The sequence below is a fragment of the Lampetra fluviatilis genome, unplaced genomic scaffold, assembly GCF_964198595.1.
Source record: "Lampetra fluviatilis unplaced genomic scaffold, kcLamFluv1.1 SCAFFOLD_764, whole genome shotgun sequence".
Taxonomy (NCBI): Eukaryota; Metazoa; Chordata; class Hyperoartia; order Petromyzontiformes; family Petromyzontidae; genus Lampetra; species Lampetra fluviatilis.
The window spans coordinates 23,735-49,247 of record NW_027621121.1 but is presented as its reverse complement, the minus strand read 5'-3'; the positions used below and the strand labels follow the sequence as shown (position 1 = coordinate 49,247).

The following is a 25,513-nucleotide window of genomic DNA, read 5'->3' as shown; positions in this document are numbered from 1 at the left end:
CTCACCCCCACCCCCTCACCCCCACCCTCCCCCCCCTCACCAGCTGACACGGGGTTGATGGTGGCGGCGTGGTGGAAGGACCCCAATGGGGAGCTCAGGCCCCAACCCCCTCACCCTCCCCCTCACCCCCCCACCCCCTCACCCCCACCACCCCCTCACCCCCACCCCCCTCACACCCCCCCACCCCCCCCTCACCCCCCCCACCCCCTCACCCCCCACCCCCCCCCCCACCCCCCCTCACCCCCCCCCACCCCCTCACCCCCACCCCCCCCACCCCCTCACCCCCACCCCCCACCCCCCTCACCCCCCACCCCCCACCCCCCTCACCCCCCCCCTCACCAGCTGACACGGGGTTGATGGTGGCGGCGTGGTGGAAGGACCCCCAGTGGGGAGCTCAGGCCGGCCCTGCTGGGCCCCAGAGCCTTCCTGCCAAGTCCGGGGGGAGCTGGGGACCCCCAGCAGCGCGGGGGGGCACTGGGGGGGGGGGAGGGGGGGGGTGAGGGAGCAAGTCCGTGTCACTCTCCATGTCACTTCCCCGAGTCACCCTCCGTGTCACCCCCCCGTGTCTCTCATTCCTATCTCCCCCCTCCCCCCCCTCTCCCCTCCCCCCCTCTCTCTCCCCTACCCCCCCTCTCTCCCTCCCCCTCTCCCCCCCCCCTCTCCCCCTCTCCCCCCCTCCCCCCCCCCCTCCCCTCCCCCCCCCCCTCCCCCCCCTCCACCCCCCTCCCCCTCCCCCCCTCCCTCCACCCCCCTCCCTCAACCCCCCTCCCTCCTCCTCCCCCCCTCCCTCCCCCTCTCTCCCTCCCCTCTCCCCCCCCCTCTCTCTCCCCCTCCCCCCTCCCTCCACCCCCCTCCCTCCCCCTCTCTCCCCCCCCCTCTCCTCCCCCTTCCACCCTCTCCCCTCTCTCCCTCCCCCTCTCCCCCCCCTACCCCCTCTCTCCCCATCCCCCCTCTCTCCCCCTCCCTCCCCCACCCTCTCTCCCCTCTCCCCCCCCCTCTCTCTCCCCATCCCCCTCTCCCCCCCCCTCTCGCTCCCCCTTCCCCCTCTCCCCTCTCTCCCTCCCCCTCTCCCCCCCCTACCCCCTCTCTCTCCCTCCCCCCCTTCCCCCTCCCTCCCCCACCCTCTCTCCCCCCTCTCCCTCCCTCCCCCCCCCTCTCGCTCCCCCCTTCCCCCTCTCCCCTCTCTCTCCCTCCCCCTCTCCCTCCCTACCCCCCCTCTCCCTCTCCCCCCCTCCCTCCCCCTCTCTCCCCCTCCCTCCCCCTCTCCCTCCCTCCCCCCCCGCACCCCCCCCCCGCCCCCCGCCCCCCCCACCTGCAGGCTACGGGGGGCACCGCAGCCTTCCCCTCCCGTCTCCTCCTCAGGCAGCAAAGTCTCCAGCCAGAGGCGGCACAGCGAGTCCACACAGCAGGTGAGCAGCGCGTTGGGTACGCAGCCCCTGGGAGACACACACAGACACACGGAAACACACAGAGACACACAGAGACACACACATAGACACAGAGACACACACAGAGACAGCGAGTCCACACAGCAGGTGAGCAGCGCGTTGGGTACGCAGCCCCTGGGAGACACACACAGACACACGGAAACACACAGAGACACACAGAGACACACACATAGACACAGAGACACACACAGAGACAGCGAGTCCACACAGCAGGTGAGCAGCGCGTTGGGTACGCAGCCCCTGGGAGACACACACAGAGACACACACATAGACACAGAGACACACAGAGACACACACAGAGACACACGGAGACACACGGAGACACACACAGAGACACACGGAGACACACAGAGACACACACAGAGACACACACAGAGACACACACAGAGACAGCGAGTCCACACAGCAGGTGAGCAGCGCGTTGGGTACGCAGCCCCTGGGAGACACACACAGACACACGGAGACACACAGAGACACACAGAGACACACACATAGACACAGAGACACACACAGAGACAGCGAGTCCACACAGCAGGTGAGCAGCGCGTTGGGTACGCAGCCCCTGGGAGACACACACAGAGACACACACATAGACACAGAGACACACAGAGACACACACAGAGACACACGGAGACACACGGAGACACACAGAGACACACAGAGACACACACAGAGACACACAGAGACACACGGAGACACACGGAGACACACAGAGACACACACAGAGACACGCGGGGTGAGACACGGTGAGACACACACAGACACACGGAGACACACAGAGACACACACATAGACACAGAGACACACACAGAGACAGCGAGTCCACGCAGCAGGTGAGCAGCGCGTTGGGTACGCAGCCCCTGGGAAACGGAGACACACACAGACACACACAGACACACACAGAGACACACAGAGACACACACAGAGACACACACAGAGACACACACAGAGACACACGGAGACACGTGGGGTGAGACACGGAGACACGTGGGGTGAGACACGGACACACGGAGACACACACAGAGACACACACAGAGACACACACAGAGACACACGGAGACACGCGGGGTGAGACACGGAAACACGTGGGGTGAGACACAGAGACACGGAGACACGTGGGGTGAGACACGGAGACACACGGAGACACACGGGGTGAGACACGGAGACACACGGGGTGAGACACGGAGACACACGGAGACACACGTGGGGTGAGACACGGAGACACACGGGGTGAGACAAGGAGACACACGGAGACACACGTGGGGTGAGACACGGAGACACACGGGGTGAGACACGGAGACACACGGAGACACACGTGGGGTGAGACACGGAGACACACGGGGTGAGACAAGGAGACACACGGAGACACACGTGGGGTGAGACACGGAGACACACGGGGTGAGACAAGGAGACACACGGGGTGAAACACGGAGACACACGGAGACACACACACGGGGTGAGACACGGAGACACGTGGGGTGAGACACGGAGACACACACGTGGGGTGAGACACGGAGACACACGGAGACACACACACGGGGTGAGACACGGAGACACGTGGGGTGAGACACGGAGACACACACGTGGGGTGAGACACGGAGACACACGGAGACACACACACGGGGTGAGACACGGAGACGCGTGGGGTGAGACAAGGAGACACACACGTGGGGTGAGACACGGAGACACACGGAGACACACACACGGGGTGAGACACGGAGACGCGTGGGGTGAGACACGGAGACACACACGTGGGGTGAGACACGGAGACACACGGAGACACACACACGGGGTGAGACACGGAGACACGTGGGGTGAGACACGGAGACACACACGTGGGGTGAGACACGGAGACACACGGAGACACACACACGGGGTGAGACACGGAGACACGTGGGGTGAGACACGGAGACACACACGTGGGGTGAGACACGGAGACACACGGAGACACACACACGGGGTGAGACACGGAGACGCGTGGGGTGAGACAAGGAGACACGTGGGGTGAGACACGGAGACACGTGGGGTGAGACACGGAGACACACGGGGTGAGACACGGAGACACACGGGGTGAGACACGGAGACACACAGAGACACAGAGACACACACAGAGACACACACGTGGGGTGAGACACGGAGACACACGTGGGGTGAGACACGGAGACACACGGAGACACACACGGGGTGAGACACGGAGACACGCCCCCTCCCCCCCACTCACCGGGGCAGGAAGGGGCTGGTGCTGCGCCAGGAGAGGGTGGTGACACCACGAGGGTGACGCAGGTAGGAGTAGCAGTAGCGCACCGGAGATCCACCTCCACCTCCTCCACCTCCACCTCCTCCACCTCCTCCTCCACCTCCACCTCCCACGTCATCCGTGTCGCCACTCGTCCACTCGCCCACGCGGTACCACACTTTGACGAGGCAGTCGTTCTACGGCACGGAAACACGGCCACCGTGACCCCCACCCACCCACACGGCCACCGTGACCCCCACCCACCCACACGGCCACCGTGAACCCCACCCACCCACACGGCCACCGTGAACCCCACCCACCCACACGGTCACCCTGAACCCCACCCACTCACACGGCCACCGTGAACCCCACCCACCCACACGGTCACCCTGAACCCCACCCACCCACACGGTCACCTTGAACCCCACCCACCCACACGGCCACCGTGAACCCCACCCACCCACACGGCCATCGTGACCCCCACCCACCCACACGGCCATCGTGAACCCCACCCACCCACACGGTCTCCGTGAACCCCACCCACCCACACGGTCACCGTGAACCCCACCCACCCACACGGTCACCTTGAACCCCACCCACCCACACGGCCATCGTGACCCCCACCCACCCACACGGCCACCGTGAACCCCACCCACCCACACGGTCACCTTGAACCCCACCCACCCACACGGCCACCGTGAACCCCACCCACCCACACGGTCACCTTGAACCCCACCCACCCACACGGCCACCGTGAACCCCACCCACCCACACGGTCACCGTGAACCCCACCCACCCACACGGCCACCTTGAACCCCACCCACCCACACGGTCACCGTGAACCCCACCCACCCACACGGTCACCGTGAACCCCACCCACCCACACGGCCACCGTGAACCCCACCCACCCACACGGCCACCTTGAACCCCACCCACCCACACGGTCACCGTGAACCCCACCCACCCACACGGCCACCGTGAACCCCACCCACCCACACGGCCACCGTGAACCCCACCCACCCACACGGTCACCGTGAACCCCACCCACCCACACGGTCACCGTGAACCCCACCCACCCACACGGCCACCTTGAACCCCACCCACCCACACGGTCACCGTGAACCCCACCCACCCACACGGCCACCTTGAACCCCACCCACCCGCACGGCCATCGTGAACCCCACCCACCCACACGGCCACCGTGAACCCCACCCACCCACACGGCCACCGTGAACCCCACCCACCCACACGGCCACCTTGAACCCCACCCACCCACACGGTCATCGTGAACCCCACCCACCCACCCACACGGCCACCCTGAACCCCACCCACCCACACGGCCACCCTGAACCCCACCCACCCACACGGCCACCCTGAACCCCACCCACCCACACGGCCACCCTGAACCCCACCCACCCACACGGCCACCCTGAACCCCACCCACCCACACGGCCACCCTGAACCCCACCCACCCACACGGCCACCCTGAACCCCACCCACCCACACGGCCACCCTGAACCCCACCCACTCACACGGCCACCGTGAACCCCACCCACCCACACGGCCACCCTGAACCCCACCCACCCACACGGCCACCGTGAACCCCACCCACCCACACGGCCACCCTGAACCCCACCCACTCACACGGCCACCCTGAACCCCACCCACCCACACGGCCACCGTGAACCCCACCCACCCACCCACACGGCCACCGTGAACCCCACCCACCCACACGGCCACCGTGAACCCCACCCACCCACCCACACGGCCACCCTGAACCCCACCCACCCACCCACACGGCCACCGTGAACCCCACCCACCCACACGGCCACCCTGAACCCCACCCACCCACACGGCCACCCTGAACCCCACCCACCCACACGGCCACCCTGAACCCCACCCACCCACACGGCCACCCTGAACCCCACCCACCCACACGGCCACCCTGAACCCCACCCACCCACACGGCCACCCTGAACCCCACCCACCCACACGGCCACCCTGAACCCCACCCACCCACACGGTCACCGTGAACCCCACCCACTCACACGGCCACCGTGAACCCCACCCACCCACACGGCCACCCTGAACCCCACCCACCCACACGGCCACCCTGAACCCCACCCACCCACACGGCCACCCTGAACCCCACCCACTCACACGGCCACCCTGAACCCCACCCACCCACACGGCCACCCTGAACCCCACCCACCCACACGGTCACCGTGAACCCCACCCACCCACACGGCCACCGTGAACCCCACCCACCCACACGGCCACCGTGAACCCCACCCACCCACACGGCCACCGTGAACCCCACCCACCCACACGGTCATCGTGAACCCCACCCACCCACACGGCCACCGTGAACCCCACCCACCCACACGGTCACCCTGAACCCCACCCACCCACACGGTCACCGTGAACCCCACCCACCCACACGGCCGTCGTGAACCCCACCCACCCACACGGCCACCGTGAACCCCACCCACCCACACGGCCACCGTGAACCCCACCCACCCACACGGCCACCGTGAACCCCACCCACCCACATGGCCACCCTGAACCCCACCCACCCACACGGTCACCGTGAACCCCACCCACCCACATGGCCGTCGTGAACCCCACCCACCCACACGGCCACCGTGAACCCCACCCACCCACGCGGCCACCGTGAACCCCACCCACCCACACGGCCACCCTGAACCCCACCCACCCACACGGTCACCGTGAACCCCACCCACCCACACGGCCGTCGTGAACCCCACCCACCCACACGGCCGTCGTGAACCCCACCCACCCACACGGCCACCGTGAACCCCACCCACCCACACGGCCACCGTGACCCCCACCCACCCACACGGCCACCGTGACCCCCACCCACCCACACGGTGACCCTCTGACCTTTCCTGCGGTGGCGACGTAGCGTCCGTCCAGAGAAACCTGCATCAGGTGGATGGGAGCGGACGTCCTTGGGGGGAAGGGGGGGGGGGACAGGAAGATAATTCACACGGAGCAGACCTAGGGGCGGGCCAAGCCGTGCACGGCTTTTGGTGGAGCAGGAGGGGACGCGGCGAGGACAGGAAGTGATGTCACGATGAGAGGAAGTGATGCGTTTGGATCGCGGGGAGATTGAGGGGAAGGGGGGGCGCGGCAGGAAGTGATGTCGCAATGACAGGAAGTGATGCAAGGACTGGGGTGTGACATCACGAGGACAGGAAGTGACATCACAAGGACGGGACATGACATCACGAGGACCGAGACGTGACATCACGAGGACAGGAAGTGACATCACGAGGACAGGAAGTGACATCACGAGGAGAGGAAGTGACATTACGAGGACCGGGGCGTGACATCACGAGGACAGGAAGTGACATCACGAGGACAGGAAGTGACATCGGAAGTTGGAACGGCATCGGGGGTGGGTGGGGGGGGAGGGGCAGAGCGTCTCAATGACGATTTCGGGCGAGCGAACAGGAAGTGACCTCGCCGCGGGACAGGAAGTGATGTCACTTACGCGCACTCCCACGCGCGGCTCCAAGAGGAGGTCACGGCTCCGCCCCCATCGTCCGGCTCCTCCCCCTGGGAGAAGGAAAACGAGCGCGGATTGGTCGCCCCGCTTGTTGCTAGGAGACCGCACCCGCCGCCTCGGGAGTAGTTCTGTGGTGCCCGCTTCCTAGTGGAGGCCAGGGTCTCGCTTGCTCATTGAGTGAGTCGATGAGACTTTGTGTGGTGAGTCTGTGGGTCTCTGTGTGGTGGTGAGTCTGTGGGTCTCAGTGTGGTGAGTCTATGGGTCTCTGTGTGGTGGTGAGTCTGCGGGTCTCTGTGTGGTGAGTCTGTGGGTCTCTGTGTGGTGAGTCTGTGGGTCTCTGTGTGGTGAGTCTATGGGTCTCTGTGTGATGAGTCTGTGGATCTCTGTGTGGTGAGTCTGTGGGTCTCTGTGTGGTGAGTCTGTGGGTCTCTGTGTGGTGAGTCTGTGGGTCTCTGTGGTGAGTCTGTGGGTCTCTGTGTGGTGAGTCTGTGGGTCTCTGTGTGGTGAGTCTGTGGGTCTCTGTGTGAGTCTATGTGTCTCTGTGAGTCTCTGCGTGAGTCTGTGCGTCTCTGAGTGAGTCTCTGTGTGAGTCTCTGCGTGAGTCTGTGGGTCTCTGTGTGAGTCTGTGTCTCTGTGAGTCTCTGTGTGAGTCTATGGGTCTCTGTGTGAGTCTCTGTGTGAGTCTCTGTGTGAGTCTGAGTCTCTGTGTGAGTCTGTGTGTCTCTGTGTGAGTCTATGTGTCTCTGTGAGTCTCTGCGTGACTCTATGGGTCTCTTTGTGAGTCTCTGTGTGAGTCTCTGCGTGAGTCTGTGGGTCTCTGTGAGTCTCTGTGTGACTCTATGGGTCTCTGTGTGAGTCTCTGTGTGAGTCTCTGCGTGAGTCTGTCGGTCTCTGTGTGAGTCTCTGCGTGAGTCTGTGGGTCTCTGAGTCTGTGAGTCTGTGGGTCTCTGCGTGAGTCTGTGGGTCTCTGTGAGTCTCTCCGTGAATCTATGGGTCTCTGTGTGAGTCTCTGTGTGAGTCTCTGCGTGAGTCTGTGTGTCTCTGTGAGTCTCTGCGTGAGTCTGTGTGTCTCTGTGAGTCTCTGCGTGAGTCTGTGGGTCTCTGAGTGAGTCTCTGTGTGAGTCTCTGCGTGAGTCTGTGGGTCTCTGTGTGGTGAGTCTGTGAGTCTGTGAGTCTCTATGAGTCTCTGTGTGAGTCTGTGAATCTCTGAGTCTCTGCGTGAGTCTGTGGGTGTCTGTGTGTGTCTATGAGTCTCTGCGGGAGTCTGTGAGTCTCTGTGTGAGTCTGTGAGTCTGTGGGTCTCTGTGAGTCTCTGTGAGTCTCTGTGAGTCTCTATGAGTCTCTGTGTGAGTCTGAGTCTCTGTGTGAGTCTATGGGTCTCTGTGTGGTGAGTCTATGTGTCTCTGAGTGAGTCTCTGTGTGAGTCTATGAGTCTCTGCGTGAGTCTGTGAGTCTCTGTGTGAGTCTGTGAGTCTGTGGGTCTCTGTGAGTCTCTGTGAGTCTCTGTGAGTCTCTATGAGTCTCTGTGTGAGTCTGTGAGTCTCTGAGTCTCTGTGTGAGTCTATGGGTCTCTGTGTGGTGAGTCTATGTGTCTCTGAGTGAGTCTCTGTGTGAGTCTCTGAGTCTCTGAGTGAGTCTGTGAGTCTGTGGGTCTCTGTGAGTCTCTGTGAGTCTCTATGAGTCTCTATGAGTCTCTGTGTGAGTCTGTGAGTCTCTGAGTCTCTGTGTGAGTCTATGGGTCTCTGTGTGGTGAGTCTATGTGTCTCTGAGTGAGTCTCTGTGTGAGTCTCTGAGTCTCTGAGTGAGTCTGTGAGTCTGTGGGTCTCTGTGAGTCTCTGTGAGTCTCTGTGTGAGTCTGTGAGTCTCTGAGTCTCTGTGTGAGTCTATGGGTCTCTGTGTGGTGAGTCTATGTGTCTCTGAGTGAGTCTCTGAGTCTCTGAGTGAGTCTGTGAGTCTGTGGGTCTCTGTGAGTCTCTGTGAGTCTCTGTGAGTCTCTATGAGTCTCTGTGTGAGTCTGTGAGTCTCTGAGTCTCTGTGTGAGTCTATGGGTCTCTGTGTGGTGAGTCTATGTGTCTCTGAGTGAGTCTCTGTGTGAGTCTCTGAGTCTCTGAGTGAGTCTGTGAGTCTCTGTGAGTCTCTGTGAGTCTCTATGAGTCTCTGTGTGAGTCTGTGAGTCTCTGAGTCTCTGTGTGAGTCTATGGGTCTCTGTGTGGTGAGTCTATGTGTCTCTGAGTGAGTCTCTGTGTGAGTCTCTGAGTCTCTGAGTGAGTCTGTGAGTCTGTGGGTCTCTGTGAGTCTCTGTGAGTCTCTGTGAGTCTCTATGAGTCTGTGAGTCTCTGAGTCTCTGTGTGAGTCTATGGGTCTCTGTGTGGTGAGTCTATGTGTCTCTGAGTGAGTCTCTGTGTGAGTCTCTGAGTCTCTGAGTGAGTCTGTGAGTCTGTGGGTCTCTGTGAGTCTCTGTGAGTCTCTGTGAGTCTCTATGAGTCTCTGTGTGAGTCTGTGAGTCTCTGAGTCTCTGTGTGAGTCTATGGGTCTCTGTGTGGTGAGTCTATGTGTCTCTGAGTGAGTCTCTGTGTGAGTCTCTGAGTCTCTGAGTGAGTCTGTGAGTCTGTGGGTCTCTGTGAGTCTCTGTGAGTCTCTGTGTGAGTCTCTGTGTGAGTCTATGGGTCTCTGTGTGGTGAGTCTATGTGTCTCTGAGTGAGTCTGTGAGTCTCTGTGAGTCTCTGTGAGTCTCTGTGAGTCTCTGAGTCTCTGTGTGAGTCTATGGGTCTCTGTGTGGTGAGTCTATGTGTCTCTGAGTGAGTCTCTGTGTGAGTCTATGGGTCTCTGTGTGGTGAGTCTATGTGTCTCTGAGTGAGTCTCTGTGTGAGTCTATGGGTCTCTGTGTGGTGAGTCTATGTGTCTCTGAGTGAGTCTCTGTGTGAGTCTATGGGTCTCTGTGTGGTGAGTCTGTGAGTCTGTGGGTCTCTGTGAGTCTCTGTGAGTCTCTGTGAGTCTCTGTGTGAGTCTATGTGTCTCTGAGTGAGTCTCTGTGTGAGTCTATGGGTCTCTGTGTGGTGAGTCTATGTGTCTCTGAGTGAGTCTCTGTGTGAGTCTCTGAGTCTCTGAGTGAGTCTGTGAGTCTGTGGGTCTCTGTGAGTCTCTGTGAGTCTCTGTGAGTCTCTATGAGTCTCTGTGCGAGTCTGTGAGTCTCTGAGTCTCTGTGTGAGTCTATGGGTCTCTGTGTGGTGAGTCTATGTGTCTCTGAGTGAGTCTCTGTGTGAGTCTCTGAGTCTCTGAGTGAGTCTGTGAGTCTGTGGGTCTCTGTGAGTCTCTGTGAGTCTCTGTGTGAGTCTCTGTGTGAGTCTATGGGTCTCTGTGTGGTGAGTCTATGTGTCTCTGAGTGAGTCTGTGAGTCTCTGTGAGTCTCTGTGAGTCTCTGTGAGTCTCTGAGTCTCTGTGTGAGTCTATGGGTCTCTGTGTGGTGAGTCTATGTGTCTCTGAGTGAGTCTCTGTGTGAGTCTATGGGTCTCTGTGTGGTGAGTCTATGTGTCTCTGAGTGAGTCTCTGTGTGAGTCTATGGGTCTCTGTGTGGTGAGTCTATGTGTCTCTGAGTGAGTCTCTGTGTGAGTCTATGGGTCTCTGTGTGGTGAGTCTATGTGTCTCTGAGTGAGTCTCTGTGTGAGTCTATGGGTCTCTGTGTGGTGAGTCTGTGAGTCTGTGGGTCTCTGTGAGTCTCTGTGAGTCTCTGTGTGAGTCTATGTGTCTCTGAGTGAGTCTCTGTGTGAGTCTATGGGTCTCTGTGTGGTGAGTCTATGTGTCTCTGAATGAGTCTCTGTGTGAGTCTCTGAGTCTCTGAGTGAGTCTGTGAGTCTGTGGGTCTCTGTGAGCCTCTGTGAGTCTCTGTGTGAGTCTCTGTGCGAGTCTATGGGTCTCTGTGTGGTGAGTCTATGTGTCTCTGAGTGAGTCTCTGTGTGAGTCTATGAGTCTCTGAGTGAGTCTGTGAGTCTCTGTGTGGTGAGTCTATGTGTCTCTGAGTGAGTCTCTGAGTCTCTGTGTGAGTCTCTGTGTGAGTCTCTGAGTGAGTCTGTGAGTCTGTGGGTCTCTGTGAGTCTCTGTGAGTCTCTGTGTGAGTCTCTGTGCGAGTCTATGGGTCTCTGTGTGGTGAGTCTATGTGTCTCTGAGTGAGTCTCTGTGTGAGTCTATGAGTCTCTGAGTGAGTCTGTGAGTCTCTGTGTGGTGAGTCTATGTGTCTCTGAGTGAGTCTCTGAGTCTCTGTGTGAGTCTGTGAGTCTGTGAGTCTCTGTGTGAGTCTATGGGTCTCTGTGTGGTGAGTCTATGTGTCTCTGAGTGAGTCTCTGTGTGAGTCTATGGGTCTCTGTGTGGTGAGTCTCTGTGAGTCTCTGAGTGAGTCTCTGTGTGAGTCTATGGGTCTCTGTGTGGTGAGTCTGTGAGTCTGTGGGTCTCTGTGAGTCTCTGTGAGTCTCTATGAGTCTCTGTGTGAGTCTATGGGTCTCTGTGTGGTGAGTCTATGTGTCTCTGAGTGAGTCTCTGTGTGAGTCTATGGGTCTCTGTGTGGTGAGTCTATGTGTCTCTGAGTGAGTCTCTGTGTGAGTCTCCGAGTCTCTGAGTGAGTCTGTGAGTCTGTGAGTTTCTATGTGTCTCTGAGTGAGTCTGTGAGTCTCTGTGAGTCTCTGTGAGTCTCTGAGTCTCTGTGTGAGTCTATGGGTCTCTGTGTGGTGAGTCTATGTGTCTCTGAGTGAGTCTCTGTGTGAGTCTATGGGTCTCTGTGTGGTGAGTCTATGTGTCTCTGAGTGAGTCTCTGTGTGAGTCTCTGAGTCTCTGAGTGAGTCTGTGAGTCTGTGGGTCTCTGTGAGTCTCTGTGAGTCTCTGTGTGAGTCTCTGTGTGAGTCTCTGAGTGAGTCTGTGAGTCTGTGGGTCTGTGTGAGTCTCTGTGAGTCTCTGTGTGAGTCTCTGTGTGAGTCTATGGGTCTCTGTGTGGTGAGTCTATGTGTCTCTGAGTGAGTCTCTGTGTGAGTCTATGAGTCTCTGAGTGAGTCTGTGAGTCTCTGTGTGGTGAGTCTGTGTCTCTGAGTGAGTCTCTGAGTCTCTGTGTGAGTCTGTGAGTCTGTGAGTCTCTGTGTGAGTCTATGGGTCTCTGTGTGGTGAGTCTATGTGTCTCTGAGTGAGTCTCTGTGTGAGTCTATGGGTCTCTGTGTGGTGAGTCTCTGTGAGTCTCTGAGTGAGTCTCTGTGTGAGTCTATGGGTCTCTGTGTGGTGAGTCTATGTGTCTCTGAGTGAGTCTCTGTGTGAGTCTCTGAGTCTCTGTGTGAGTCTATGGGTCTCTGTGTGGTGAGTCTATGTGTCTCTGAGTGAGTCTCTGTGTGAGTCTCTGAGTCTCTAAGTGAGTCTGTGAGTCTGTGGGTCTCTGTGAGTCTCTGTGAGTCTCTATGAGTCTGTGTGAGTCTGTGAGTCTCTGAGTCTCTGTGTGAGTCTATGGGTCTCTGTGTGGTGAGTCTATGTGTCTCTGAGTGAGTCTCTGTGTGAGTCTCTGAGTCTCTGAGTGAGTCTGTGAGTCTGTGGGTCTCTGTGAGTCTCTGTGAGTCTCTGAGTCTCTGTGTGAGTCTATGGGTCTCTGTGTGGTGAGTCTATGTGTCTCTGAGTGAGTCTCTGTGTGAGTCTCTGAGTCTCTGAGTGAGTCTGTGAGTCTGTGAGTCTCTATGTGTCTCTGAGTGAGTCTGTGAGTCTCTGAGTCTCTGTGTGAGTCTATGGGTCTCTGTGTGGTGAGTCTATGTGTCTCTGAGTGAGTCTCTGTGTGAGTCTATGGGTCTCTGTGTGGTGAGTCTATGTGTCTCTGAGTGAGTCTCTGTGTGAGTCTCTGAGTGAGTCTCTGAGTGAGTCTCTGTGTGAGTCTGTGAGTCTGTGGGTCTCTGTGAGTCTCTGTGAGTCTCTATGAGTCTCTGTGTGAGTCTGAGTCTCTGAGTCTCTGTGTGAGTCTATGGGTCTCTGTGTGGTGAGTCTATGTGTCTCTGTGTGAGACTCTGTGTGAGTCTCTGAGTCTCTGAGTGAGTCTGTGAGTCTGTGGGTCTCTGTGAGTCTCTGTGAGTCTCTGTGAGTCTCTATGAGTCTGTGTGAGTCTATGGGTCTCTGTGTGGTGAGTCTATGTGTCTCTGAGTGAGTCTCTGTGTGAGTCTCTGAGTCTCTGAGTGAGTCTGTGAGTCTGTGGGTCTCTGTGAGTCTCTGTGAGTCTCTGTGAGTCTCTATGAGTCTCTGTGTGAGTCTGTGAGTCTCTGAGTCTCTGTGTGAGTCTCTGAGTCTCTGTGTGAGTCTGTGAGTCTCTGTGTGAGTCTATGGGTCTCTGTGTGGTGAGTCTATGAGTCTCTGAGTGAGTCTGTGAGTCTGTGGGTCTCTGTGAGTCTCTGTGAGTCTGTGGGTCTCTGAGTCTCTGTGTGAGTCTATGGGTCTCTGTGTGGTGAGACTATGTGTCTGTGAGTCTGTGGGTCTCTGTGAGTCTCTGTGAGTCTCTGTGAGTCTCTGAGTCTCTGAGTGAGTCTGTGAGTCTCTGTGAGTCTCTATGAGTCTCTGTGTGAGTCTGTGAGTCTCTGTGAGTCTCTGTGAGTCTCTATGAGTCTCTGTGTGAGTCTGTGTGTCTCTGTGAGTCTCTGTGAGTCTCTGTGAGTCTCTATGAGTCTCTGAGTGAGTCTGTGAGTCTGTGTGTCTCTGTGAGTCTCTGTGAGTCTCTGTGAGTCTCTATGAGTCTCTGAGTGAGTCTGTGAGTCTGTGTGTCTCTGTGTGAGTCTATGGGTCTCTGTGTGGTGAGTCTATGTGTCTCTGAGTGAGTCTCTGAGTCTCTGAGTGAGTCTGTGAGTCTGTGGGTCTCTGAGTCTCTGTGAGTCTCTATGAGTCTCTGTGTGAGTCTGTGAGTCTCTGAGTCTCTGTGTGAGTCTATGGGTCTCTGTGTGAGTCTGTGAGTCTCTGTGTGAGTCTATGGGTCTCTGTGTGGTGAGTCTATGAGTCTCTGAGTGAGTCTGTGAGTCTGTGGGTCTCTGTGAGTCTCTGTGAGTCTGTGGGTCTCTGAGTCTCTGTGTGAGTCTATGGGTCTCTGTGTGGTGAGACTATGTGTCTGTGAGTCTGTGGGTCTCTGTGAGTCTCTGTGAGTCTCTGTGAGTCTCTGAGTGAGTCTGTGAGTCTCTGTGAGTCTCTATGAGTCTCTGTGTGAGTCTGTGAGTCTCTGTGAGTCTCTGTGAGTCTCTATGAGTCTCTGTGTGAGTCTGTGAGTCTCTGTGAGTCTCTGTGAGCCTCTGTGAGTCTCTGAGTGAGTCTGTGAGTCTGTGTGTCTCTGTGAGTCTCTGTGAGTCTCTGTGAGTCTCTATGAGTCTCTGAGTGAGTCTGTGAGTCTGTGTGTCTCTGTGTGAGTCTATGGGTCTCTGTGTGGTGAGTCTATGTGTCTCTGAGTGAGTCTCTGAGTCTCTGAGTGAGTCTGTGAGTCTGTGGGTCTCTGAGTCTCTGTGAGTCTCTGTGAGTCTCTATGAGTCTCTGTGCGAGTCTGTGAGTCTCTGAGTCTCTGTGTGAGTCTATGGGTCTCTGTGGTGAGTCTATGTGTCTCTGAGTGAGTCTCTGTGTGAGTCTCTGAGTCTCTGAGTGAGTCTGTGAGTCTGTGGGTCTCTGTGAGTCTCTGTGAGTCTCTGTGAGTCTCTGAGTCTCTGTGTGAGTCTATGGGTCTCTGTGTGGTGAGTCTATGTGTCTCTGAGTGAGTCTCTGTGTGAGTCTCTGAGTCTCTGAGTGAGTCTGTGAGTCTGTGGGTCTCTGAGTCTCTGAGTGAGTCTGTGAGTCTGTGAGTCTGTGGGTCTCTGTGAGTCTCTGAGTGAGTCTCTGTGTGAGTCTCTGAGTCTCTGAGTGAGTCTGTGAGTCTGTGAGTCTCTGTGAGTCTCTGAGTGAGTCTCTCTGTGAGTCTCTGAGTGAGTCTGTGAGTCTCTGAGTCTCTGTGTGAGTCTATGGGTCTCTGTGTGGTGAGTCTATGTGTCTCTGAGTGAGTCTCTGTGTGAGTCTCTGAGTCTCTGAGTGAGTCTGTGAGTCTGTGAGTCTCTGTGAGTCTCTGAGTGAGTCTCTGAGTGAGTCTGTGAGTCTCTGTGAGTCTCTGAGTGAGTCTCTCTGTGAGTCTCTGAGTGAGTCTCTCTGTGAGTCTCTGAGTGAGTCTGTGAGTCTGTGAGTCTCTCTGAGTCTCTGAGTGAGTCTGTGGGTCTCACCTCGCCACCCTGGCTCCCAGTGGAGGTACAGACCCAGAGCTGGAGTCGTGTGGAGGCGCAGAACAAATCACTTCCTGGACAACGTCAACAACATCAACAGCATCAACATCAACAACAACATCAACAACATCAACAACAACATCAACATCAACAACATCAACATCATCAACATCAACAACAACATCAACATCAACAACATCAACATAATCAACAGCAACAACAGCATCAACATCAACAGCAACATCAACAACATCAACATCAACAACAACAACAACATCAACATCAACAACATCACAGCAACAACATAATCAACAGCATCAACAGCATCAACAGCATCATCAACAACATCATCAACAACATCAACAACATCAACATCAACAGCAACATCAACAACAACAACAACAACATCAACAACATCAACATCAACAACAACATCAACAACATCATCAACAACATCAACAACATCATCAACAGCATCAACATCAACAACATCAACAGCAACATCAACAACATCAACCATAATAACAACCGAACATTTGAGTCCTCCCCCCCCTCCCCCTCCCCCCCCCTCCTCCTCCCCCCCCCTCCCCCCTCCTCGCCCCCCCTCCCCCCCTCACCCTCCTCCTCCCCCTCCCCCTCCTCCCACCCTCACCCCCCCGTCTCCCCCCTCCCTCCCGTGTCCCCCCCCTCCTCCCCCCCCCTCCCCCCCCCCTCCTCCCCCCCCCCTCCCCCCCTCACCCTCCTCCTCCCCCTCCCCCTCCTCCCACCCTCACCCCCCCGTCTCCCCCCTCCCTCCCGTGTCCCCCCCTCCTCCCCCCCCCCTCCCCCCCCCCTCCTCCCCCCCCCTCCCCCCCTCACCCTCCTCCTCCCCCTCCCCCTCCTCCCCCCCTCACCCCCCCGTCTCCCCCCTCCCTCCCGTGTCCCCCCCTCCTCCCCCCCCCCCTCCCCCCCTCCTCCTCACCCTCCTCCCCACCCTCCTTCCCCCCTCCTTCCCCCCTCCTCCAGCTCCTCCTCCCCCTCCTCCCCCCCCTCCCCCCCCCTCCTCCCCCTCCTCCCCCTCCCCCCCCTCCCCCCTCCTTCCCCCTCCTCACCCTCCTCCCCCCCCCTCCCCCCCTCCCCCCCCCTCCCCCCCCCTCCCCCCCCTCCCCCTACCCCCCCCTCCCAGCGCACCACCCACCATTGCCACTCCAGCCCAGGACATTGATGGGTGCCTCTGCGTCCATCTTGGCCGTGCGGATCCATCTGTACGGCAGCGCCTGTCAACAGGGGTCCGTGGGAAGCATCGGGGCCGGGGTCAATCCACTGCTGGATGAGCATCGGTGTGGGTGGGTGACGATGGCGACGATGATGATGATGATGTTGGTTATGATGATGCTGCTGATGATGATGTTTCTGGCCGTTGTGTTGGGTGGATCGGTGGGCGAGTGAGAAGGTGGGTGGGTGAGTAGGTGAGTGGGTGAGTGAGTGAGTGGGTGGGTGAGTGGGTGGATGGGTGTATGAGTGGGTGAGTGAGAGGGTAGGTGGGTGGGTGAGTGGGTGGGTGGGTGGATGAGAAAGTGAATGGGTGAGTGAGAGGGTGAGTGAGAGGGTGGGTGGGTGGATGAGTAGGTGAATGGGTGAGTGAGTGGGTGAGTGACAGGGTGGGTGGGTGGATGAGTAGGTGAATGGGTGAGTGAGTGGGTGACTGAGAGGGTGGGTGAGTGGGTGGGTGGGTGGATGAGTAAGTGAATGGGTGGGTGAGTGAGAGGGTGAGTGGGTGGGTGGGTGAGTAGGTGAGTGGGTGAGTGAGTGGGTGGGTGAGTGGGTGGATGGGTGAGTGAGTGGGTGAGTGAGAGGGTAGGTGGGTGGGTGAGTGGGTGGGTGAGTGGATGAGAAAGTGAATGGGTGAGTGAGAGGGTGAGTGAGAGGGTGGGTGGGTGGATGAGTAGGTGAATGGGTGAGTGAGTGGGTGAGTGAGAGGGTGGGTGGGTGGATGAGTAGGTGAATGGGTGAGTGAGTGGGTGACTGAGAGGGTGGGTGGGTGGGTGGGTGGGTGGATGAGTAAGTGAATGGGTGGGTGAGTGAGAGGGTGAGTGGGTGGGTGGGTGAGTAGGTGAGTGGGTGGGTGGGTGAGTGGGTGGATGGGTGAGTGAGTGGGTGAGTGAGAGGGTAGGTGGGTGGGTGAGTGGGTGGGTGGGTGAGTGGATGAGAAAGTGAATGGGTGAGTGAGAGGGTGACTGAGAGGGTGGGTGAGTGGGTGGGTGGATGAGTAGGTGAATGGGTGAGTGAGTGGGTGACTGAGAGGGTGGGTGAGTGGGTGGGTGGGTGGATGGATGAGTAGGTGAATGGGTGGGTGAGTGAGAGGGTGAGTGGGTGGGTGGGTGAGTAGGTGAGTGGGTGAGTTAGAGGGTGGGTGGGTGAGTGGGTGAGTAGGTGAATGGGTGAATGAGTGGGTGAGTCAGAGGGTGGGTGGGTGGGTGGGTGGGTGGATGAGAAGGTGAATGGGTGATTGAGAGGGTGGGTGAATGAATGTTGCATGAGAGAGTGTGTGAGTGAATGGGTGGATGAGTGAATGGGTAAGCGAATGAATGTGTGAGTGACTGGGTGGGTGAGTAGGTCAGTGAGTAGGTGCGGTTGAGTCAGTGGATGTGTGGGTGGGTGAATGCATGAGTGGGTGGTTGAGTGGGTGAGTGAGTGGGTGAGTGAATGGGTGAGCAAATGGGTAAGCACATGGGTGAGTGAGTGGGTGAGTGGCTGGGTGGGTGAGTAGGTGAGTGTGTGAGTGAGTGTGTGAGTGAGTGGGTGGGTGAGTGAGTGAGTGCATGAGTCGGTCAGTGGGTGGGAGAGTGGGTGAGTGAGATGGTGAGTGAGTGGGGCATTACCGAGCCATTTGATTGGTCGATGAGAGGTCTTGGGTAATAGATTATGATCTGGCAGCCAAAACCGGCAGCGATCTGAAAACACAGCACTATTCAGAGACTCACAGACTCACTCAGAGACTCACTCAGAGACTCACTCAGCGACTCATAGACTCATCACTCAGAGACTCACTCAGAGACTCACTCAGAGACTCATAGACTCGTCACTCAGAGACTCATAGACTCATCACTCAGAGACTCACTCAGAGACTCACTCAGAGACTCATAGACTCCTCACTCAGAGACCCATGGACTCATCACTCAGAGACTCACTCATAGACTCGTCATTCAGAGACTCACAGACTCACTCAGAGACTCAGACTCATCACTCAGAGACCCAAAGACTCACTCAGAGACTCACTTAGAGACTCATAGACTCATCACTCAGAGACTCACTTAGAGACTCACTCAGAGACTCATAGACTCGTCACTCAGAGACCCATGGACTCATCACTCAGAGATCCACTCAGAGACTCACTCAGAGACTCATAGACTCATCACTCAGAGACTCACAGACTCACTCAGAGACTCACTCAGAGACTCACTCAGAGACTCATAGACTCGTCACTCAGAGACCCATGGACTCATCACTCAGAGACTCACTCAGAGACTCACTCAGAGACTCACTCATAGACTCGTCATTCAGAGACTCACAGACTCACTCAGAGACTCAGACTCATCACTCAGAGACCCAAAGACTCACTCAGAGACTCACTTAGAGACTCATAGACTCATCACTCAGAGATCCACTCAGAGACTCACTCAGAGACTCATAGACTCATCACTCAGAGACTCACAGACTCACTCAGAGACTCACTCAGAGACTCACTCAGAGACTCATAGACTCATCACTCAGAGATCCACTCAGAGACTCACTCAGAGACTCATAGACTCATCACTCAGAGACTCACAGACTCACTCACAGACTCACTCAGAGACTCACTCAGAGACTCATAGACTTATCATTCAGAGACTCACAGACTCACTCAGAGACTCACTCAGAGACTCACAGACTCATCATTCAGAGACTCACAGACTCACTCAAAGACTCACTCAGAGACTCATAGACTTATCATTCAGAGACTCACAGACTCACTCAGAGACTCACTCAGAGACTCACAGACTCATCATTCAGAGACTCACAGACTCACTCAAAGACTCACTCAGAGACTCATAGACTCATCACTCAGAGACCCAAAGACTCACTCAGAGACTCACTTAGAGACTCATAGACTCATCACTCAGAGACCCATAAACTCACTCAGAGACCCACTCAGAGACTCACAGACTCACTCAGAGACTCACTCAGAGACTCACTCAGAGACTCACAGACTCATCATTCAGAGACTCACTCAGAGACTCACTTAGAGACTCATAGACTCATCACTCAGAGACCCATAAACTCAATCAGAGACCCACTCAGAGACTCACAGACTCACTCAGAGACTCACTCAGAGACTCACAGACTCATCAATCAGAGACTCACAGACTCACTCAGAGACTCACTCAGAGACTCACTCAGAGACTCATAGACTCATCATTCAGAGACTCACAGACTCACTCAGAGACTCACTCAGAGACTCACTCAGAGACTCACAGACTCATCATTCAGAGACTCACAGACTCATCATTCAGAGACTCACAGACTCACTCAAAGACTCACTCAGAGACTCAAAGACTCATCACTCAGAGACCCAAAGACTCACTCAGAGACTCACTTAGAGACTCATAGACTCATCACTCAGAGACCCATAAACTCACTCAGAGACCCACTCAGAGACTCACTCAGAGACTCATAGACTCGTCACTCAGAGACCCATAGACTCACTCAGAGACTCACTCAGAGACTCATAGACTCATCACTCAGAGACCCACTTAGAGACTCATAAACTAATCACTCAGAGACTCACAGACTCACCACACAGACCCACAGACTCACCACACAGAGACCCATAGACTCATCACACAAATACCCATAGACTCATCACACAGAGACCCATAGACTCACCACACAGAGACCTACAGACTCACTCACCCACCAACTCACTAACCCACCCACTAACCCCCCTACCCCCTAACCCCCCACCCACTAACCCCCCCCCACCCACTAACCCCACCACCCACCCACTCACCCACCCACTCACCCACTCACCCACCCACCCATCCACCCACCCACTCACTCACCCACCACGCCACTCACTCACTCACCCACCCACTCACCCACCAAACCACTCACCCACCCACCCACTCACTCACCCAACCACCCACTCACCCACCCACTAACTCACCCACCCACTCACCCACCCACCCACCCACTTACTCACTCACTCACCCACCCACTCTACCCACCCACCCACCCACTCACCCACCCACCCACTTTACCCACCCACCACCCCACCCACCCACCCACCACCCCACCCACTAACCCACCCACTAACCCACTCACCCACCCACTAACCCACTCACCACCCCACCCACCCACTCACTCACCCACTCACTCTACCCACCCACCACTTACTCACTCACTCACCACTCCACCCACCCACCCACCCACTCACCCACCCACCCACCCACTCACCCACCCACCCACCCACCCACTCACCCACCCACCACCCCACCCACTCACCCACCCACCCACCCACTCACCCACCCACCACCCCACCCACCACCCACCCACCCTGCCACTGCGCTGTGAGCACGAGAGGCATCCCAGGGGCTGGCTCCTGCGCCGCCCCCTGCCCAGCGCCTGCACACGCTTCAACTCCACGTCCAGTAGCACCAGCGCACAGCCTGACGCGTAGGCCTGGCGGGTGGGAGGGTGGGGAGGGTGGGGGTGGGGAGAGGGTGGTGAGAGGGTAGGGAGGGTGGGGAGAGAGTGGGGAGGGTGGGGAGGGTGGGGAGAGGGTGGGGGTGGCGAGAGGGTGGGGGTGGGTGGGTGAGTGGGTGGGTGGCGAGGGTGGGGGTGGTGAGAGGGTGGGGAGGGGTGGTGAGTGGGAGGGTTGGGGGGGTGAGTAGGTGGGTTAGTGGGTGGGTCAGTGTGTGGGTGGGGGTGGTGAGTGGGTGGGTGAGTGAGTGGGTAGGTTAGTGGGTGGGTCAGTGTGTGGGTGGGGGTGGTGAGTGGGTGGGTGAGTGAGTCGGGGTGGTGAGTGGGTGAGTGAGCGGGTGGGTTAGTGGATGGGTGAGTGAGTGGGTGGGTCAGTGTGTGGGTGGGTCTGTCACGTGGTGGTGGTGAGAGGTGGGTGGGGGTGGTGAGAGAGTGAGTGGATGGGGGGGTGAGTGGGTGGGTGAGTGAGTGGGTGGGGGTGGTGAGAGGTGGGTGGGGGTGGTGAGTGGGTGGGTGAGTGGGTGGGTGAGTGGGTGGGTGAGTGAGTGAGTGGGTGAGTGGGTGAGTGAGTGGGTGAATGAGTGGGCGAGTGGGTGAGTGAGTGGGTGAGTGAGTGGGTGGGTCAGTGTGTGGGTGGGTCTGTCACGTGGTGGTGGTGAGAGGTGGGTGGGGGTGGTGAGAGAGTGAGTGGATGGGGGGGTGAGTGGGTGGGTGAGTGAGTAAGTGGGTGGGGGTGGTGAGAGGTGGGTGGGAGTGGTGAGTGGGTGGGTGAGTGAGTGGGTGAGTGAGCGGGTGGGTGAGTGGGTGGGTGAGTGGGTGGGTGGGTGAGTGGGTGGGTGAATGAGTGGGCGAGTGGGTGAGTGAGTGGGTGGGTGAGTGGGTGGGTGAGTGTGTGGGTGAGTGTGTGGGTGGGTCTGTCACGTGGTGGTGATGAGTTCCACCGTCCTCACAGACCTGGTCTATAGCGGCCTCTAGCGGCGCTCAGAACTTCGAGGCAATTGCAGGGTCTACACATTCATAATATAAATGTCCTCTATATATATAATCTTACATTGCGTTGTAAGTTAATGCGCCGTGCTTATGAATGTATTTAATTATAGAGGCTGTGGCGTGTGCAGGCTGGAACCTCCGATGCATAATTAATGTGAGCCGTGTAACCTAATGCGTTGTTAGCCATCCCGTTCCAAGTTAATAAACGCGAATAGAACGCAAAGTTACACTTTTAATCATTAGGATTGTTTAACAATGTAGGGGAAGACATTGGGGATTGATTGGTACGAGTTAAATAAAATATCTACGTTCGCTTGAGAAGATAATATTTAAACAAATATTACCGATTTAAAAATGTTTATCGCACGCATATATACCGTACAGTATATGCGCTAATTGTCTGAAATAATGTCAAACTAAAATCTTATCACCACGGTTCTTTATTTAAAATGTAGGGGAAGACGTTACGGCTTGATTGGTATGAGTTTAACAAATTATTTAGTTGCATTTGAGAAGATTCACAATTTAGAAATAATACTTATTTAAAAGGTTTAACCGCAATTTAAAAAACCAAACGCATTTATACTCTACAGTAAAAAACAAAACGCTTCTTCGTTAAATATGTAGGGGAAGACATTGAAGATTAATTGGTGTGCGTTAAATAAAATATCTACGTTCGCTTGAGAAGATAATATTTAAACAAATATTACCGATTTTTAAATGTTTATCATCCCATTGGCTTAATACACCGCACGCACATATACCGTACAGTATATGCGCTAATTGTCGGAAATAATGTCAAAGATCAATCTTATCACCACGGTTCTTTATTTAAAATGTAGGGGAAGACGTTACGGATTGATTGGTATGAGTTTAACAAATTATTTATTTTCGTTTTAAAAGATACAAAATTGAGAAATAATACTTATTTAAAAGGTTTAACCGCAAAGAAAAACCCAAACGCATTTATACTCTACAGTATATAAATAAAACGCTTCGTTAAATGTATAGGGGAAGACATTGCAGATTAATCGGTGCGAGTTAAATAAAATATCTACGTTCGTTTAAGAAGATAACATTTAAACATTACCGATTTTTCAATATCTATAACGCCATTGGCTTAACAGGCCACACGCATATATACAGTATATGCGCTAATTGTCTGAAATAATGTTAAGAATAAAGGTTATCACCACGGCGCTTAATTTAAAATGCAGGGGAAGACATTGCTGAGTCATTGGTACGAGTTTAACAAATTAGTTCGATTCGGTTGAGGAGATATACAATTTGAAATAATAATGATATTAAAGATTTAACCGCAATGAAAAACCCCACACGCATTTATGCCGTACAGTATGTGGCAATGTTGCAAATAAAATATAATCTTAAAAACTTGCGTAACGCTTCTTAGTTTAAAATGCAGGTGAAGTTATCCTGCGTTAAATGTGTAGGCGAAACTAAATCTGTCTATTGGACTTATGTAATAATTATTTTACTAAATATTAGTCATTAATGGCACCGGTGACACGGAAACTCGCAAATAAAACATTCACGAAGCGCTTTTATATTTAAATTGTAGGGTAAGAGATCCCGCGTTTAATGATATGGGTTAAACGAATATTCTTAATCACCCTAAAATTATAAATATTAAAAAATTTCGAATTAAGGTGACCCAATTGACGCGCTAAAATGCTACACTGTTCTTAATGTATACTAATTTATACTTATAGAAGACGCCGCATGTTAAGAGATACATACAAATACCACTCGGTAACAACAAAATAAATTTGTTCAATATTAACGATTATAGTTATCAAACCCCCTCAGCGTAGATGAGAATATCTTGAGGGGTTAATATATATTTATATATTTTAAGTATGGAATAAAAACATCATTTTGCAAGCTACTCCAACAGTAAAAAAAAATCACTGCTTAGGGGAAGAGATTTCGTAGCGAAGGACGCAGGTTAAAGCTTCCCCATTGCAAAGTTGACGTTTTAAAAAAATTGGGTTTTGTGTGTGTGGTGTATGTGTGTGGGGGGGGGGTTAATTTTAATGTCCACTATGAACGGCTCCTCCTCAACGCTACGGAAAACATTTTGCAAGCTACTGCAGCAATACAAAAAAATCAGCGTGTAGGGGAAGACATCCTGCATCGAAGGGCGTAGGTTAAAAATTCCCGGTTACAAAGTAAAACTAATTAAAATTGGGGTTTGTGTGGTGTGGGGGGTCTTAATTTCAATGCTCACGATGAACGGCTTCTCAACGCTACGGAATAGAAAAACATTTTGCAAGCTACTGCAGCAATACAAAAAAATCAGCGTGTAGGGAAAGACATCCTGCATCGAAGGGCGTAGGTTAAAAATTCCCGGTTACAAAGTAAAACTAATTAAAATTGGGGTTTGTGTGGTGTGGGGGGTCTTAATTTCAATGCTCACGATGAACGGCTTCTCAACGCTACGGCATAGAAAAACATTTTGCAAGCTACTGCAGCAATACAAAAAAATCAGCGTGTAGGGGAAGACATCCTGCATCGAAGGGCGTAGGTTAAAAATTCCCGGTTACAAAGTAAAACTAATTAAAATTGGGGTTTGTGTGGTGTGGGGGGTCTTAATTTCAATGCTCACGATGAACGGCTTCTCAACGCTACGGCATAGAAAAACATTTTGCAAGCTACTGCAGCAATACAAAAAAATCAGCGTGTAGGGGAAGACATCCTGCATCGAAGGGCGTAGGTTAAAAATTCCCGGTTACAAAGTTAACGTTTTTTTAAATTGGGTTTTGTGTGGTGTGGGGGTCTTAATTTCAATGCTCACAATGAACGGCTTCTCAACGCTACGGAATAGAAAAACATTTTGCAAGCTACTACAGCAGTTTTAAAAAATCAGCGTATAGGGGAATAGACCCCGCATCGAAGTACACAGGTTAAAAATTCCCCGCTACAAAGTTGACGTTTATTTTAAATACGGTTTTGTGTGGTGTGTGTGGGTTCTTAAATTTTAAATCCTCACGATGAACGGCTCCTCCTCAACGCTGCCCACATCGAAGCTGCCATCTCCACCGCTCACGGCGCCGGTGAAGAGCTGGTGAAGGTGCATTTAGAGTCGCGTTCTTGTTGTTGTTGTCGTTGTCCTATAATTGTTTATTTGCCTTATTTTTCTAAAGCGCTATGCGCAAATCGTCAACCTGCACAACGAACGCGCCCATTGGAGTCCACAACAGAAGGCAAAGGGGGTGGGTGGGGGGTGGTGACGCAGCGTGCGTGATGACGTCAGCGAGGAGGGGCGGGGTGTAAAAGCACGCGCTGACGTCATCACGCACGAGCGCGCCCCGCCCCCGTCACCGCCTTTAACTCTTGACGT

The 25,513-nt window shown here is 55.2% G+C and overlaps 1 protein-coding gene across 1 annotated transcript; it reads right to left on the bottom strand.

Annotated features, from left to right (window-relative positions):
• Positions 1-339: 339 nt before the first annotated feature.
• Positions 340-25,400, bottom strand: LOC144954818 (dmX-like protein 2; the record flags this gene model as incomplete). The annotated part of the gene is made up of 10 exons (XM_078885227.1): positions 25,163-25,400; positions 21,016-21,141; positions 18,303-18,374; positions 16,619-16,697; positions 15,442-15,515; positions 7,202-7,266; positions 6,589-6,655; positions 3,670-3,881; positions 1,313-1,436; positions 340-474 (listed from the first exon to the last, which is right to left on the bottom strand). Coding segments are annotated over exons 1-10 (1,041 nt in total), but the record flags the coding sequence as incomplete, so codon positions are not given.
• Positions 25,401-25,513: the final 113 nt, after the last annotated feature.